The following is a 16,972-nucleotide window of genomic DNA, read 5'->3' on the forward strand; positions in this document are numbered from 1 at the left end:
TAGTTCATGATTGGATCACAATCGCAAGTTGATTTGCATGATGTTCATGTTAAAAATGTTGCATATAAGTTTATAGGTTTACAACACGTTAAAGCCATATTATTCTGGCGTCCACAATAACAACTAAAAACACGATATAACCCCCAAAAAACATTCCCATGCTGTTCTTATCAAGGAAAAGAGTAAAAATGAGCACAAATAAATAGATTTTGCTCAGCAGAAAAAATATTTTCATAACTCTTCTGTTGAAACCGACTTAAAACTAGTTGAATGGTAGCTTTGCCATAGGGGGTCTGTATTGTTTGTACTGGCACTAAGCAACTTTGAGGAGGATGGTAGGAACACTGCCACATAAAAAACTATAAATAAGCTGACTGCTTCCCCCTTTCCCCATTCATTACAAAGACAGAAGTCAATTTGAATGTTGATGCACGATTTCGGCTTTCCTGGCAGAAGCTGCAAAACAACTGAAAAGTTTTGTCTGAGGAGACAAAAAAGAAAAAAGGAAGCTACCCGGATAAAAGGACAGTCAAGGATCAACATTGGTCCGGCTTTCACTTGCTGGTGTGAGCTAAAAAACAACGTAATGCGCTTGTCCTCATGGGAAATGTGGTCTTCCATTAGGCATAACATTACATTACATAATCAACGTAAACTGAAAAGTCCTTAGTGTTGCTTTAAAGGAAAGGAGGGGAGCTTCTTTCATTGGTCAAGAAACAAGACAGCGTTCACTCCTATAACGGGTGCAAACGGCTATTTCTCCCTAATAAAAAAATAAGGTGCAAGATAAAGATAGTGAAAGACTGATGTTTGTCTTAAAATAATCCAGAATGTTCCTGTTTTAAAGTCTTGGCCCAGGAAAAGGCTAGCGAAGCATTGCCGAAGGAGAAGTTTAGAGAATTCTGCTTGAGGAGACGCAGAAAAGACTTAGTGTTAACAATGTTGTGTTGTAAATGCATGGCTAAACATGTCCTCTCATGGTAGCTATCAGATGCATATATCCCCTCTAAAAGGGTTATTATACAAAACATCTGGGGCCTCTTGTACTAAGACTTGCGAGGCTTTCATACTGAAACATGCCGTACGTCCATTTCCAGAAAACGTCACACGTTTAAAAAATCCAAGCACATTCCTTACATACATCTCAATCAATGCGGAAATGTTAGAGTATTAGACTCAACCCTCTCCACGCCTGTACATAAATATGCAAATTAGTATAAACAGGGCTTGTGGGTGGGGATGATTACGATGCATGATAAGATAATCACATTATAAAGCATGAGGCACAAACGAAAAAATAACAACAATGTGAGCTGGAGACACTTGTAAACAAAGTAGAGCCCCGAAAAACTATGATATTTGGCAGGCTGTCTTCGGATGTCAATAACATCCTCCGTGATTGAAGTGCCGTCGGAATATGTTGGCTATCGCCGTTAGTGGCTGAATGCTGAAGGGGCATCAGATTGTGATCGTGGAGGCTTCAAAGGGATTGGGTTTTTGGACATGAATCTGTATGGCGTCCTCACCTAAAATGGTGTGCAACCAGCACTGACTTACCGCTGACAGCGTCCTGTGACCCGAGATCTGGTCAGAGATGGGTAGAGTAGCCAAAAATTGTACTCAAGTAAGAGTAACGTTACTTCAAAATAATATATTAAGTAAGTCATGAAAAAATCACTAAAATACAAGTACTGAGTACTGTTTTTTCACGACTATAAGGCGCACTTAACTGTAAATGTTGTTGTGCGACTTCAGTAAGCGGTCCGCTTGACTGTCTGTGTGGGAGCACGACCACTGATCTGTATATATTACTGGATATGTGATAGGCCAAGACTTTTGAAGCCGAAAGGCCGCCATATTACTCCTTCCAAAAAACATTTCTCGGCATACGATCCTATACATTTACAATATCGAAATTGGAAAACATTTGAGACAGCACTTAGTAGAAACAGCATGATTTATGATGTTTTAAATTTGTTAAACATAAACAAGAGGACTTCAGACATTTTACAGCTTGCCTTAAAAATTATATTCTTAATGATGTTTACAGGAGGAAACTTGTATATATATATTTAAAAAAATAATAATAATAATTCGACTCTCGTGTAGCCCAATATAGCGAAGTAAGAGTAGCGTTCCTTCTTCACACATCTACTCGTAAAGTAAAAGTAAAAAGCATTGTGTGGTAAAATTACTCCTAGAAGTACAATTTTTTTCAAAAAGCTACTCAAGTAAATGTAACGGAGTAAATGTAACTCTTTGCTACCCACTTCTGGATCTGGTCCGGTTTTGGTCGAGACGAAAGTAGTCCGGCAAGTTGTTGGGGTCACAGAAATAAAGCGTTTTTCTTCTTAAAACAATTTGTGTTCAAAAGAGTGATACATTTGCATCACAAAACTGCACATTAAAAAAAAGTCAGACTTCATTACTGTCGGGCTCTATTTTGCTGTTCGTATCATTGCGCGGCGCACTGCATCCAGCTGACAGACGCGCACAAACCAAATTGTTTGGAAGTGTTTACCTGGAGCGAGAGAGCTAATGGAGAGCGAGAGTCATTAGTATATAACGTTACAATTGTATAAACTTTATAAGCTTGTATAACTAAGGTGTGTTGTGTGTTCCTGTGTTGCACATTCTGTTTTCTATTCTTGTGTCCGAGTTTTTGTAAACGCATCGCAAAGGGACTCATCCATACATTGTTGGTAACATGTGCTAGTTCAGCTTTTCTTGTGTTCGGTGTTGGCTGCGGCCAACAGTAACCGGTTGTGTGAAGACAAATAAAAAGGTGTGATTACGTCTGCTGGCAGCATTCTTGCGACACGTCAGACTATATTATATTGTTCTATATGTAAAAATGCGGAAGCGTAATTTCCCGGGCTGTACCAATAAAATTTACCCTGAATCTCCGCACATTTTTCACCACTTTCCGAGCACTTCAAACAAGTTTGTCAGTGACAGTCACCCGCTCTCTCGGGGCTACAGCTGATCAAGTTTTACCACTTCTCTATCCATCCTCGCTCTCTCTCTCTTTCTGCCCGTTCTATTTCCATCTGACAAATATCGGCATCAGTATATTCGGGTTTATAAAGATACCCCCTTGACTCAGTGCTAAGGACATTGTTGTAGTCAGACATGTTATCGTGAGTTTTCAAGGTTATAATTACGGTGGTACGCGCGTCTGTCAGTGATACGAATAGAAAAATGGTGCCCGGCAGTAATGGAGTCTGAGGTTTTCTTTAATGTGCAGTTTTGTGATGCAAATGTATCACTCTTTTGAACACAAATTGTTTTTAGAAGAAAAACGCTTCATTTCCGTGACCCCAGACAACTTTCGTCTTGACCAAAACCGGACCGGGTCTTGGGTCACAGGACGCTGTCAGCGGTAAGTCAGTGCTGATTGCACACCAATTTAGGTGAGGATGCCATACAGATTCATGTCCAAAAACCCGAACTATCCCTTTAAGTTAGATTTAATAAAATAATATAAGACAACTCTCTGATACCGGATGAATGACGTGTTTAAGGAGCATCAATCTGATTGTGACCCAAACTTGGCAGACGCGCACGACGCGCACAATCCCCTACCCTCCGCGCCCCCCGCAGTGACAATATTTCGTGGCATGTCCACCCCTGATAGATAGAGGGCATGTTGAATGCACTTGTTTAAGGGGCATCATTTTGTCATTGATCAATTTGTGTTCGGAAAATCTATGCACACACAACCCCCACATGTCGTCCGCCGTACACCCCCACGACGATGATTACGTCTTCACCGCATGGATGCAGCCATCCACCGCCCCCTCCCGTGGGTGTAAAATGATATCTAAATATATTACATATATTTTTACAGCAACCACCTGGCGAAAAGTCCACCTCTCGCAACTGCCCAGCATCACCTCTACGACTCGCCAAAGGCTCCAAAGCAAGAAAAACTTGCGTACGCCAGCCAAGGAGTTGCCGTGAAGCACCGCACATTCCCACGCTCATTTCACTCTTGATACATCTGAGCGTGGGAGTGGAAAGGTACGTACGCCACGTTTTTGTGCGTAGGCACCCTTCTTACATGAGGCTCCTGGAGAGGTAACAATCACTTTGAAATATTTGTCAGCTCAGAGATTTACAGATGCCGAAATTGGTTTATGATTCATAGATACAGTAAAAGAAAGTCTTACCTGAGCCTCTTTTTGACACCACTCTCAGGCATTGGACCTCAATTGCATGAAGTAGGACCAGAAAAGGTAGAGATGCTTTCATTTTTTCCCCGGTCCTAAAGGAATGTGAGAGCAAGAGTTATTATGTTGTATATCCGCGCTAAGGTGCCAGTGGAAGTAGCTGTGATTAATGGCTACGCCACACATAAAGACAACAATTGTAATGAACACCTCAGTGGCACAAAGTGAGTGTGGCAAACACAGAAACCAGACAGCAGGCAAGTCATAAAATTATACAACTTTGAATTTTTGGGCTACAAACTCTGCTTTTGGGAACAGAATAAAAGCTCAACCACTTGCATCTTCATTTGCTTGGCGCGCTCAGAGGGAGCTCCACTTCGTATTTCGGACAATTGACAAAGATGCTTCACAACGTTTCCACAAAGCTGCATTAGAAAGCCTTGAAGAAGAACTCTGAATAGCCACAATAGCCCCTGGGACCTTTGGAGGCATGCGAAACTGGCCAGCAGCCAGAGATGGCGATTATCCTATTCAAAAGGCCTTTTGTCATCATGCTCTTGCTAGCTGCAACTAACCCTACCTCAGAAAAAGCAACACGGCACCACTCCGAAATCTTATCTTTTTAATTACTTCTGCAACATATGCAATCTGCAACATTAGCACAAAATCGCTGGCCTATTTATTTGAACGGAAGGCAGAAGAAATGTCTTCCTCACTAGTACTGCATACTATCCAATCAGCATTCACTGCAGACCAAACATGCTTTTGCAATATGTTTCTTTCTTTAGTTAAACATATAAGCACAGTAGAAGCTGATGATGTCTACAACACCAAAAAGGCAGCCATGCTACTGTATACAGTGTATGATGATACACAATGAGCAAATTAAGCTTGAGACATGGAAGGTGACTTAAGGTGTCAGATGTGGAGCATGCAGAGCCCAGAGAGGTAGGAGAGATAAATTGCCATTGCCAGGAGAGCAGGCCAGTATCTAGTATCTACTTGGGAATCCTGATAAGACAAATCACTGCAAAACATTTAAAAAAATGAACTACACACTGGCAACTGTACCACATTTCAATTTCAAGGAACGTGCAATTAAAAAAAAAATAATAATAATAGTTTCTCATGTTGCATTTTCTAGTGATACTGGTTATTTTGTTGCATAATGATGCTGACTGACTAACTAACTAACTGACTAACTAACTAACTAACTAACTAACAAAACATTTACTCATCTTATTTACTTATATACATACATATATATTTTTTAAAACTTTTTTTTAAATCAAAAGTACCACTGCAGACCTTCGTTGTTCATTAGCAACAAACAGCTTCCCAGTAGCTCGCTAGATGGCGCTCACACAAAATGTTTGCCTTCAGTAACCAGAAGGTCGGCTGTTCGATCCCTGTTCTCCCCAAGTCATGTGTCTTTGTGTCCTTCGGCAAGGCACTTTACAAACATTGCCTCCAGTGCTATTCACACTGGTGTATGGAAGGTGCGAATGATTGGTGGTGGTCTGAGGGGCCGTAGGCACACACTGCCAGCCACACTTCCGCCACCACAGTGTGAGTGCATGAATAATGTATCCATTCCGTTGTAAAGCGTCTTTGAGCGTCTGGTAAAACGCTAATAAATCCGATGGGTTATTATTGAAAAAAAAATTATACTATTGTAAATGATTGTTTTCCAGTTTTTTACTCACCAAGTTGTTTTTGTTGTTATTCTGCCACTGTAAAGCATTTTGTAACATTGTTGTAAAACCTGCTATGCAAATATAGTTAGTGTTTATACCATATGGAGTCTTCAGCATTTTTACCACACCAGGCCAATGTTACAAATCTGCAACATGCCAGAATGCATTTTATGTGACGGTTTCGCAAAAAAAATTGAAAATTGTATACTACTATCCCGTATGACAATTTTCCCCAAATATCACATTTTTCCTGTTTGTAAAGTTTAATTTGAGCCGAGGAGGGTTCAAATAAAATAATAATACTATCCATCCATCCATTTTCTTACCCGCTTAGTCCTCACAAGGGTCGCGGGGGGCACTGGAGCCTATCCCAGCTGTCTTCGGGCAGTAGGCGGGGTATACCCTGAACAGCTTGCCAGCCAATCCAGGATAATAATACTAATAAAGATAAAATGCAGTTTTTAAATGGCTATTTGATTTATGAAGGGGGAAAAATCTATTCAAACCTAAATGACACTGTGTGAAAAGTATTTGTCCCCCTTGTTAAATCATTAATTTACTGTGGCAACAACACAAAGACCAAGCCTGATTACGTCCAATCAAGAAATCACCTAAATAGACAAAATGACTAAACGAAGTTGGCCAAAAGATCTTAAAAACCTGCAGCAGAATGCCAAGATCCAAAGGAATTCTAGAACGGATGAATAAAATAAAGTGACATTGATCATTCTGGAAATGGTTACAATATAATTTCTAAAGCTTTCAGACTCTAGCGAAACACAGTGACAGCCATTATCCACAAAACACAGAACACTGGTCAACCTTCCCATAAGTTGACAGAAATTACCTCAAGAGCACAGTGATGACTCATACAAGAGTTCACAAAGGAACCCGAAACTATTTTCTAAAGAACTTCTGGCCTCCCTCGCCTCAGTTCATGACTCAACAATGAGGAAGAGATTGGGCAAAAACAACATCCATGGCATTCCAAGGTGAAAACCGTTGCTGACCAAAAGGAATTGAAAGGCTTGTTTTACTTTTGCAGGAGAAAAAAACCCTCTGACGATTCCCAAGAGTTTTGGGAGAATATTCTAGGGACTAACAAAACAAAAGTTGAACTTTTTGGAATATGTGTCTCGTTATTCTGGCCGAAGTGTAACTCAGCATTTCAGAAAAAGAGCATAAAACCACATCAGTGGTGGTATAGTGTGATGGTCTGGGTCTGCTCTGCTATTTCAGGATCTGGGTGACTTGAGGTGAATTCTGCTCTTGACCAGAAATTACATTAGCCAATAGTGTGTGACCTCAAAATGAAGCACATATAAGTTGTGCATCACAACAATGATTAAGAACACATCAACAAGTCATCTTATGAATGGCTTCAACAAACAAAATGAAGGTTTTGATTTGAACTTTTTTTCACGTCAAATACTAAGGTTGCATATTTACCACCACGAAGACAACCTGAAGTTTATCACAAATGTGAAAAAGACAGGCCATGAAACGCCATGCTTTTACTTCAAACTTATTAGGTGGGGGGTCAGGACATTTATACCAAGACCAACCTCAAAAAACAACAATACTTTGAAAATTAACCAAACATGATCGCAGTCAGTAGATTCAACCAAAATATAATACCTAATACCTAGTCAATAATTGAGTATTTAGCTTTCTCTTGTAGATGGGGAGAAATTGGGCAGTTCTGAGATGATCATCAAGATGGTTCCAAATCTGTTGGCACACACTTAAGCTGGTCGCTGTAAGCCTTTGGTTTTTTCCCCAGTGATAACATCTTTATATCTGGTGTTATATCCATGTTGAGAAGAACTCATTATAATAAGCTCGCCAAGGTCAAGGTTCAAGTTATTAATGAGACATTAAACATGCATTGTGGCAGATTCTGAGCTCAGGGAGTCTTTGTATTCCATGACGAAAAGTGGGATAGTTGCATTCAGACCAGGAAAAAATATATATACCACGTTCTTTTGCAGAGTATCTTGTTTTCTTGTGAAGCTAGGAAACGAGTTTTGGAGTGATCTAGTCGAAGTCCAGACAATAAATTGATTGAAATGCGGTGGCATAGCCTTTAAAATTTTATATATTTTTACATATTAATAAGAAAAAACATTTAAAAACGACATTTTGCATTTACTTGTGTTGTCTTTGACTAATATTTAAATTGCTTTGATGATAGGAAACATTTCAGTGTGACAAATATGCAAAACAAAAACAAACAAACAAAAACAAAACAAACAAACAAAAACAAAAAATCCGGAAGAGGAGAATTCTTTTTTACGCCACTTTATCAAATCACCCAATGTGCAGGGGCAAATGGCCAACTGTTATTTTTTACCATGGTCCGGACCAAGTGGCGTTCGGAAGCTATGGTATGCTATAGCAGCTATGTAAATAAATAAATAAACAAAATAAACCTGTATTATAAATAAATATTAAATAAATATAACTTTAAACTCTAAATAAATAAACAAATCTAACCGAGCTTCAGTTTTGAAAAGACTCAAACAGGGAGAGTTACTGCAATTACAAAGTAAAATAAAACAACTTAATTTTTGGTTGCACATGATTAAAATTTGGGAAACGTAGGTAATTGCACCCTTCTTGTCTTTAAAAATAATCAAATATTAGGATATACAGTATGTTGGTTTAATACATGATAATCACATGCATGTCTATATTGAAATTAAGTGAATTCAAATGACTTTTTTGTGTATCTTTGTAAGGAAAGGCTTCTCTTGTGTGTGTTTCTTTTTCATAAAGCAGGCATTGAGGTTTTGGATACAGTGGACATTTTTACATGTAAAACAACACGTAAATAATTCATGAAGATTAATAAGTACAGTAGTTTTATATTTATGGAAAAAGTTTGAGACTTACTGTTTGAGAGTACAATGCTACCTTATTCCTTATAATAATATTAAACATATTAAATTAATAAAACCTCTGCTTTTTAATGAAGGCATAGGCCTACTACGCTACTATATTTTTATGTTGGTCATGGTGGTATTTGTAGTGATGATTTCTTTTTCTGCACTTAGTGTAAAACAAAAAAGGAGAACCACTGCCCAAGGCCAACATCTGTGGTGTTACACATCTCATCAAAGGTGAAAGCTTACTTTGAAATTCGTAATCATGAAATGTATCCCAGTGTACTGATGTGTTGGGAAACAATAGAGCTTCAGGGAATAGATCAAATAAAGTCAAAACTATAATAGCGCATTTTAATATTATGGATTTCAAATAAACGCCATCTTTGAGAGAAAAACGTCATAACAATCAGCTGTTGTCACCTTTCTCTCATTGTCAAATAGTTTTTGTCCACTCAAGTCTTCACATCTCACCAACAGTCGTTCCTCCCCGCTCATTCAAAAGTCAATTACTGTTGAGGAGGCGCAATGGTGCCCTGCTGACTCTCAGAGTTAACCCCAAGGAACTCATCTCACACACGCACACAAACAATTCCGTAATCGGTAATAGAGGTTTTACGAGCACTCCCCAGACAGTTATTGAGACGAGGATTTTATGGCTCTTTACACTCCGTCTCTTCTCTCTATGTCTGTCACACAAATGTGTTTGAATTTGAACGACTGTGACTGATGCTTTCGAGTGTTCAATGCCCATGGAGGACCAAATATCAATGTGGACAGGCAACAGATGTCCTTGACGCTCACACATTGTCACTGCTCTGCCTTTTGTCTCTCCATTGTCATCATCAAGCACTGATCCGCCAAAGTGTCTGGGGTGAACTGTTCTTAAAATGTTGGACTATATACTCAGCTCATACAGTTGTTCACAAAGTGGTAAACCTCAGGATGCCACTTTTATATTCAAATACAACAATCACCTGTTTCCAATTAACCTGTTCACCTGTGGGATGTTCCAAACAGTAGTGAAGTACAAATGAAGCTTCACGAAGCACTTGTGACATTTTTTTACTCCTCTCGACTAGATGACACTCTTGGTTTAAAGATGCAGTGGACATGTTATCAATTTCCATTGCACTAGCATTCATCTCGAAACCAATTGTATCGCAAGTGCTTCACGTAGCTTAATTTTCCTGTCACTACCAAACAGGTGTTTGTTTGTTTTTTAACATTCCTCAACTTTCCCAGGTTTTTTTTTTTTAGGTTACCCCAATCCCACCTTTTTTTGGGATGTTTTGCAGCCAACCGTCACCCACATTCAAAATGAGAGCTCATCAGTTTGAACATTAAATATATTGTCTTTGTAGCGTATTCAATTGAACATCGGTTGAAAATGATTTGTAAATCAGTTTATTCTGTTTTTATTTATGTTTTACACATGTTCCCTACTTTTTCACTTGAATTGGGGTTTGTTAAACATCACTTGCTTACATCGCCCACCTGCCCACCCTAAAAGCACTTGGGTGACAGACACACTATTATCTGATGTCTATGTGGAATTCTTCTTCTTGAGATTATCTAATAAAGCGTGAAACAACACGTCTCCAGGGTGCTGATTTGTAAATAAGACACAAGGGAGGCAAAAGGGCTCTTTCTGTTGCTGTAACTGAAGTCTTGAAAGAGTAACACAAAAAATTCAGTTAAGCAAGTCTATTCTGCCGCACTTCCAGCAACCAGTTAGCTACAGTGGGGTACTGCAGTGGTGAGGTGAATGACAATTACACAGGTTCCTTTTCTTGACTACTCCTTGCGGGGGGTCATGTCAAGAACTAACAGCTGTGTCATGTTGGTTTGATTTTGAATTAATTGGCAGACTACTTAGTATAGCTCGGCTATTAGTGAATGTCCAACTTTATACATTCTATTACCATGCCTCCCTCGGGAAGTTCTGAGTCAGAGTTTTGTTTTATTGGGGGGTCTGGAGACTCAGAAACCAGTCAGTACCCCAGTAAAACAGAACTGCACCTTTCAGAGAGGCCTTTTATTGTGAGCAGTCTAAGGCACACCTGTGCACTAATCATGGTGTCTAATCAGCGTCTTGATATTGCACACCTGTGAGGTTGGATGGATTATCTGGGCAAAGGAGAAGTGCTCGCTATCACATATTTAGACTGGTTTGTGAACAATATTTGAGAGAACTGGTGATATTGTGTATGTGGAAGAAGTTGTATATCTTTGAGTTCACCTCATAAGAAATGGGAGCAAAAACAAAAGTGTTGCATTTATATTTTGGTTGAGTATAGAATGCAATGATTTCCAAATAATTTTATACCTAAATTCAATTAGATACACTACAAAGACAAGTAAAGACAAGATAAAGTTCAAAGTGTCAAAGGTTCGGATCTGTGAAAATCAACGGGCTCAGTATAAGATGTATTCTCGGGAGCTTGTGAACTCACAAATGCCGCGAGAATTCAGTGTGTAGAGTAAGGTTAGATGTCAACACCTACCCCCCCCCCCCCCCCCCCCAAAATCTTGACAATATGCTCTATGCAGCCCCACTAGTCTAAATACTGTTGTAGGAGCAGCCCCATGTTTGATTAGTTTTTACCTCCAACCACGAGGGGACAATGTGTTTTTGTTTGTTTAACTCAGCCATGGCCAGGTGGCAAGGTAATACTTAATTGGGGTTCCACTGGGAGACAGGTGTTACTGATCAGGGAAGCAAACAATTTTCAACCTAAATGTAAGGGATTGACCACCACCACTTGTCCGCTACACTTGTGGCTACTAACTGTTGTTTAATTTTGACTTCTTGTAAAAAAAAAAGGCAAAGGACGAAAATAAAAATGGAATAAAAATGAGTGGATGGAAATCCCATATGTAATGTTTTCTTTAGTCGACAGCAAGTGGCAAATTGGCCGCCCCGTGAGATGGATAAAGACGGCTGGATTTTTCTTCATAACTCATATTCCACAAATGTAATGTTAATCAGAATGTCATGTTTAAACTAATGAGGTCACATATAACATTATTGTCAAGAAATGTTTAAGGTTGACTTCCCCTTTAAGTGCGAATTGGAGAAAATGCCCCTAAGTGAATGTGAATCTCCAAGCCACATAATGCACATATTGTAGTACTCCATGTAGCATAAATTCATAGTAAGTACTAGAGTGGTCTGTCAACAGTCCAGACCTGTCTCCCATTGAAAATTAAAACAATGGAGACCCTGAACTTTTGAGCAACTGAAGTTGTACATTAAGCAAGAAGGAACATTAAATTTCCACTGCATCTTTAAACCAAGAGTGCCATGTAGAAGAGTCAAAAACTATCACAAGTGCTTCATGAATCTTAATTTGTTCATCACTTATTTGTATACTACTGCACAAAATATAACTTTACCACTGTGGAATACACACACCAACCTGCAATCAGTCTTACCAACATGCAGTGATCTGTAGCTGTTTCAAAAGTTGCGAGAGCATAGTTCGCCCTTTTCTCATTTGGTAATTTGCAAAACATACCTCAACAAAAACATCTGTTAATGTACATCTGGATTTGCTGAGCACACTTTGCCAATCCATTATTACAACTTCAAAATCATAAACAGACGTACAGGCAGCAGATGGAGTGATTTCATAATGAAATTTGAATTATTTAGGCAAAGTTGGACATGAGATAATGATAAATTAACATTACACCTGACAGAATGTGGAGCCAAATTGTTAAGTATGCAATATTAGTTTATTGTTTAACATGGAAAGTACGTGCGGATAGAGGATACTCACTTAAGAGATATGGTTGAGAGCAGAGGCGAGCGGTGACCTTTTAGAGTGGAAAAAATGTGTGGTATTTTTATTATTAATTTTAATATTCAATATTATTTTATTATTATTTTATACTGTGGTGACTACCGCCAGCTTAACGGGAACAAACATTAGTTCTATGGGGGAATTATGTCAACGAGCACCACATGGTAGGTATAAAATTAAAGTGGAAATATTCAGGACTGACCCAGGTTGATGCACACACACATCACAGGGTAGTGCAGATTCCTCAAAACTAATTTGTCGGTCATTTTAATAGATTATCTGTAACCAGCTCCGTGGTGAGTAAAATAACACAATCATATGCCCACATTTGCCATCCATCCATCCATTTTCTTAAACGCTTGGCCTCACAAGGGTCACGGAGGGCGCTGGAGCCTACCCCAGCTGGCTTCGGGCAGTAGGCGGGGTACACCCTGAACTGGTTGCCAGCCAATCACATGGCACACTGAGACAAACAACCATCCACACTCACAATCACACCTATGGACAATTTGGAGTGTTCAATTAACCTGGCATGCTTGTCTTTGGAATGTGGGAGGAAACCGGAGTATCCAGAGAAAACCCACTCAAGCACGGGAAGAACATGCAAACTCCACCCATGAAGGACAAAGCCCGGACTCGGTCTCACGTCCTCTGCACTGGGAGGCGGACGTGCTAACCAGTCACCAACCGTGCTGCCCATCCACATTTGCCAATATGTTGGAATTTACAGTATTCCAGCGATTCCAACCAACAATCAACAGTTTGTTAACCTGTAGACAGCCAGTGAGCAATTTATGTTTCTCGTACGTCCTGGCTTAAAAGTGACGGATGAAATTCTTCCCCGCTTTCGTGACGTCTATTGTAGTAGTAGGACGACCACTTGAAATTCTATTCTTCTTTTCCTCAAAAGTTCTCCGGGAAAACGGCACTCAATGTGACTCGGCGATGAACTGAACCACTGACTGTTTACCGCAGAACAAGTCAAGTAAGTCAATTACACGCATGCACGTTGTCAGATAAGCTGCTTTACTGCCATATTGTTTGCCATTCAAAAGGCGAACGTAAAGAAACAACCTCTAACTAACACAACGTGATTTCTCATTGCGCTTGCGCAAAACAAGCTGTCGGCTTTTCAGCTCTCCGCAAGTAAAACAGGACAAATTACACAGGAATTTAAGACCAAACAGTAGAACTAAGGTATTGAATAATAGAGGACACATGATTTTATGGGCCTCGTAGCATGTCCTGGAATTTTATTAGAGCGTTTATGGTTGATATAAATGACACGCTTGACGACGGCGCGGGAAGAATTTTAATCAGTGTAATGAGTTGACAGTGACATATTGTTAAGAAATATGTTTGTAGATAATGAGGATGTTGAAAATTTTGAAGGGTCTGTAACGGAATGGACGACGAATATTTACCACTCGATTCCCCGAGGTTATTACAACCGCGCTTCAGTGTTGAAGGTAAATATATTTTGAGTTATATACCCGCAGATGCGACATTTGTTTGTTGATTTAAAATATATATATATTGAAGGTTTATAATAATAATTTATGAAATTATGTTTCTATCTGCATCAAGAGCTGAGAGATCAATTATTTTTTAATATTGTTGAATTTCCAGGAAAACTTCAGGTTTTCGGGGGTAACTCAAAAGTCACCCTTAAGTTTTAGAGGCATGTTTTGCCAGGTGCTTTTGGCCTTAATGGGTTAATAGCTTATCATGACATCTCGCCACTGGTTGAGAGCATAGCATCAAATTTGTATGTTATATCTTTTGCGCTGTTAGCACAAAAACAAGAAAAATCCAGGTTCAGCAAATTCTGGCGAAGTGTGTCCAGTTGTGAGTCCTTGTACTGCCTGCTAACAAGAAACTTCATTCCATCTCGGCATCAGGGAAGTATGGTGCACAATAAATGCACAGGGCTCTTTGTTGGCTAAGGACAAGGCTTAGAGGGTTGAGGGAAATTGTGCAGGCATTGCTTCATGGAGGAGATGAAAGATGATGGAAGGATAAATGGGGGGAATCGAATGGGGTGGGAGGAGTGGAATGCAACCATGACAGACAGCCTCATGGCGCCTAGTGGATGCAAATATCTACCAAACAAGATTCAGGGTAGTGCTGATTCCTCAAGACAAATTTGTCGGTCATTTTAATAGATTATCTGTACAAAAAAAATACAATTCAAATAACTCCTTTTGGGACAAGAGAGAATTGATTGATTGTTTAAAAGACAATAAAGTGGGATTTCAAACTCAGTGTTTACCAATTTTGTTAGTAACACACACGGTATTTGTAGCTGGTTACAAAGTACATAATACACAACACAAACACTAAAAGGATATACTGAATATACTGAACATATACACAAATGTACACAGTACAAAAGGTACTGATAACAATAGAACAGAATTGTGAACTTGTGACAAATTTGAACACACAGCAATCAAATTAATTGCAAATGGTACAGTGATGATTAAAAGGGGAAGAAAAAATTATTAAATTCTCTGAAAGCGTTCTATTAGCCTTGAAAGTACCAATTTTATGGTACTTAGTGTCGAAGCTCAGCAAAATATGGGATGGGTGAGTCCTGTTACCATATTTCGTATCAGTGCCATTACTATCCTTATTTTAAGGTATCAGAACTCACAACGGCGGCCAATACTGGTATCGGCCTCTTGTGACCGTTTTACAATCAGGAACTGAAAATTAGAAGAATAAATGAAATCCTATTAATTTCATGCAAATTTACAGAAAGTACTATATCAATATAGGTGTTTCTTTAAAATGATCTCTCATTATTTTTGGTGGTGAAATGTTACGTATCGAATGTACTAGCGGTATCGGTTGTCATGTTTCGGTTCTGTGGGGTTTGTTTTTTTGAATTTGGGTGTTCTTGTCTTTTGTCTGGGGGATCAGTGTTTTGTTATGTTTACCTTGTCTCTCCCCTTGTCTCGCCTTGTGTAACCACGTCCACCTGTGTGGGTCCTCCCTGCCCCGTGTGTTGACCAATCAGTGCCCTCAGCCACTTGTGTCATGCACAGGTGTGTCTTGTTGAGTCAAGTCAGTGTGTGCGTGTATTTAGGCCCCGTCCATACGAAAACACGTTTCAATGTATCCGCACAAGTTTCTTACTGTTTGGGCAGTTCGTTCACACGACGGCGCGGTTTCAGAGATTGAAATCGATCACTTTTGAAACTGGAAAGATTTCAAAACGCGCTCCGTACGCATCCATCTAGACACTATATGCAGGATACTCCTCCAGTGATGACGTAACGGTCGCAGCTCGATGACGACGCATTGTCGCAGTTTGATGACGTATACTCCAATTTTCGCGTGACTGCGCACAAACCGTCAGTCTGTCAACAACAATGGCGGATAGCCGTATCGTAGTCGTTTTGCGCAGCCTCCTTAGCTTGCTTATGCTTTTGCAGCAAAATATTTTGCGTTCAACAAGCGGTGTTGTACTTGAATCAACCGCCATTGTCACTTCTCCTGTGTTTGTCTTCTTCATGTTGTTTTGATACATGCAAAGCCATGTTTGTTCCGTAAAATGCAAAAAAAAAGTTAGAAAAAAAAGTGTTTGTCTTCTTCGCTGTTTCTTCTTCTACGCTTTCCATTAACACCCTGTGGCTGCGCTACAGCGCCACTCCAGACTTGGCATATTCATTACAGCCATTAAACATCCTCAGCGTCTTCTTTTGGACACACGCAAGTCTTGAAAAGCTTCTGTCAGTACGAGATTTGTTTGAGGAACGAAGCCGGCTTTGCTTCCGTCTGGACGGGGCCTGAGTGTGCTGTCTTTGTACAGTCTGTGTGGGTGCATTGTCGTTGTAAGTTGTGTGTTTCGTCTCGTAGTCAAGCCAAAGCCACAACCAGTCAAGCCAAAGCCAGCCAAAGTCAAGCCCAGTCAGTTCCGGTCACGTCTCGTCCAGCAATACCACATCAAGTACAAGTCAAGTCTAGTCAAGTGCAAGCCCAGCCACACCAAGCCCAGTGACAGCAAGTCCAGTCCCATCCGTCAGGTCCAGTCCAGTCATGCCACGGTTACCAGCTGACCTCCTTACCTTAATTCAATAAACTCACCACATTTGCACATTCCCTCTGCCTGGTCACTGTGCCTCCTTGCATTTGGGTCCACATCTCTCACTCCACAACAAACCCCTGACATTGGTACTTTGTATCGGAAAGGCATTCTATTCTATTCTATTAATGAGGAGGCAGAACTGCCCTTAAAAGTCTGTCCTGTTTGCACTAAACTGCACTGCAACCTGAACATAAAGGCATGTTAAATTCAGTTGACAGACTATTGATTGACTGTGGCGAAGACGGCGAGCATGCTGTACTGATTGTTGTCAGATTTATCGACAAATTTGTTTTGGTAGGCGCAGTGTGATGGTGTG

At 39.9% G+C, this 16,972-nt stretch overlaps 1 protein-coding gene across 1 annotated transcript in view; it reads right to left on the minus strand.

Annotated features, from left to right (window-relative positions):
- The window catches only part of LOC147178286 (interleukin-1 receptor accessory protein-like 1), a 190,419-nt gene that overhangs the window by 162,667 nt on the left and 10,780 nt on the right, over positions 1-16,972 (minus strand). The window contains exon 2 of the mRNA XM_086068572.1: positions 4,173-4,267. Within this exon, the coding sequence (XP_085924698.1) occupies positions 4,173-4,254 (82 nt within the window). The 5' untranslated portion in view covers positions 4,255-4,267. The remainder of the gene's footprint in view (positions 1-4,172; positions 4,268-16,972) is intronic.

This window comes from Leptonotus elevatus, chromosome 2, assembly GCF_054856555.1.
Source record: "Leptonotus elevatus isolate MCC_2025b chromosome 2, RoL_Lele_1.0, whole genome shotgun sequence".
In the NCBI taxonomy this organism is placed as follows: domain Eukaryota; kingdom Metazoa; phylum Chordata; class Actinopteri; order Syngnathiformes; family Syngnathidae; genus Leptonotus; species Leptonotus elevatus.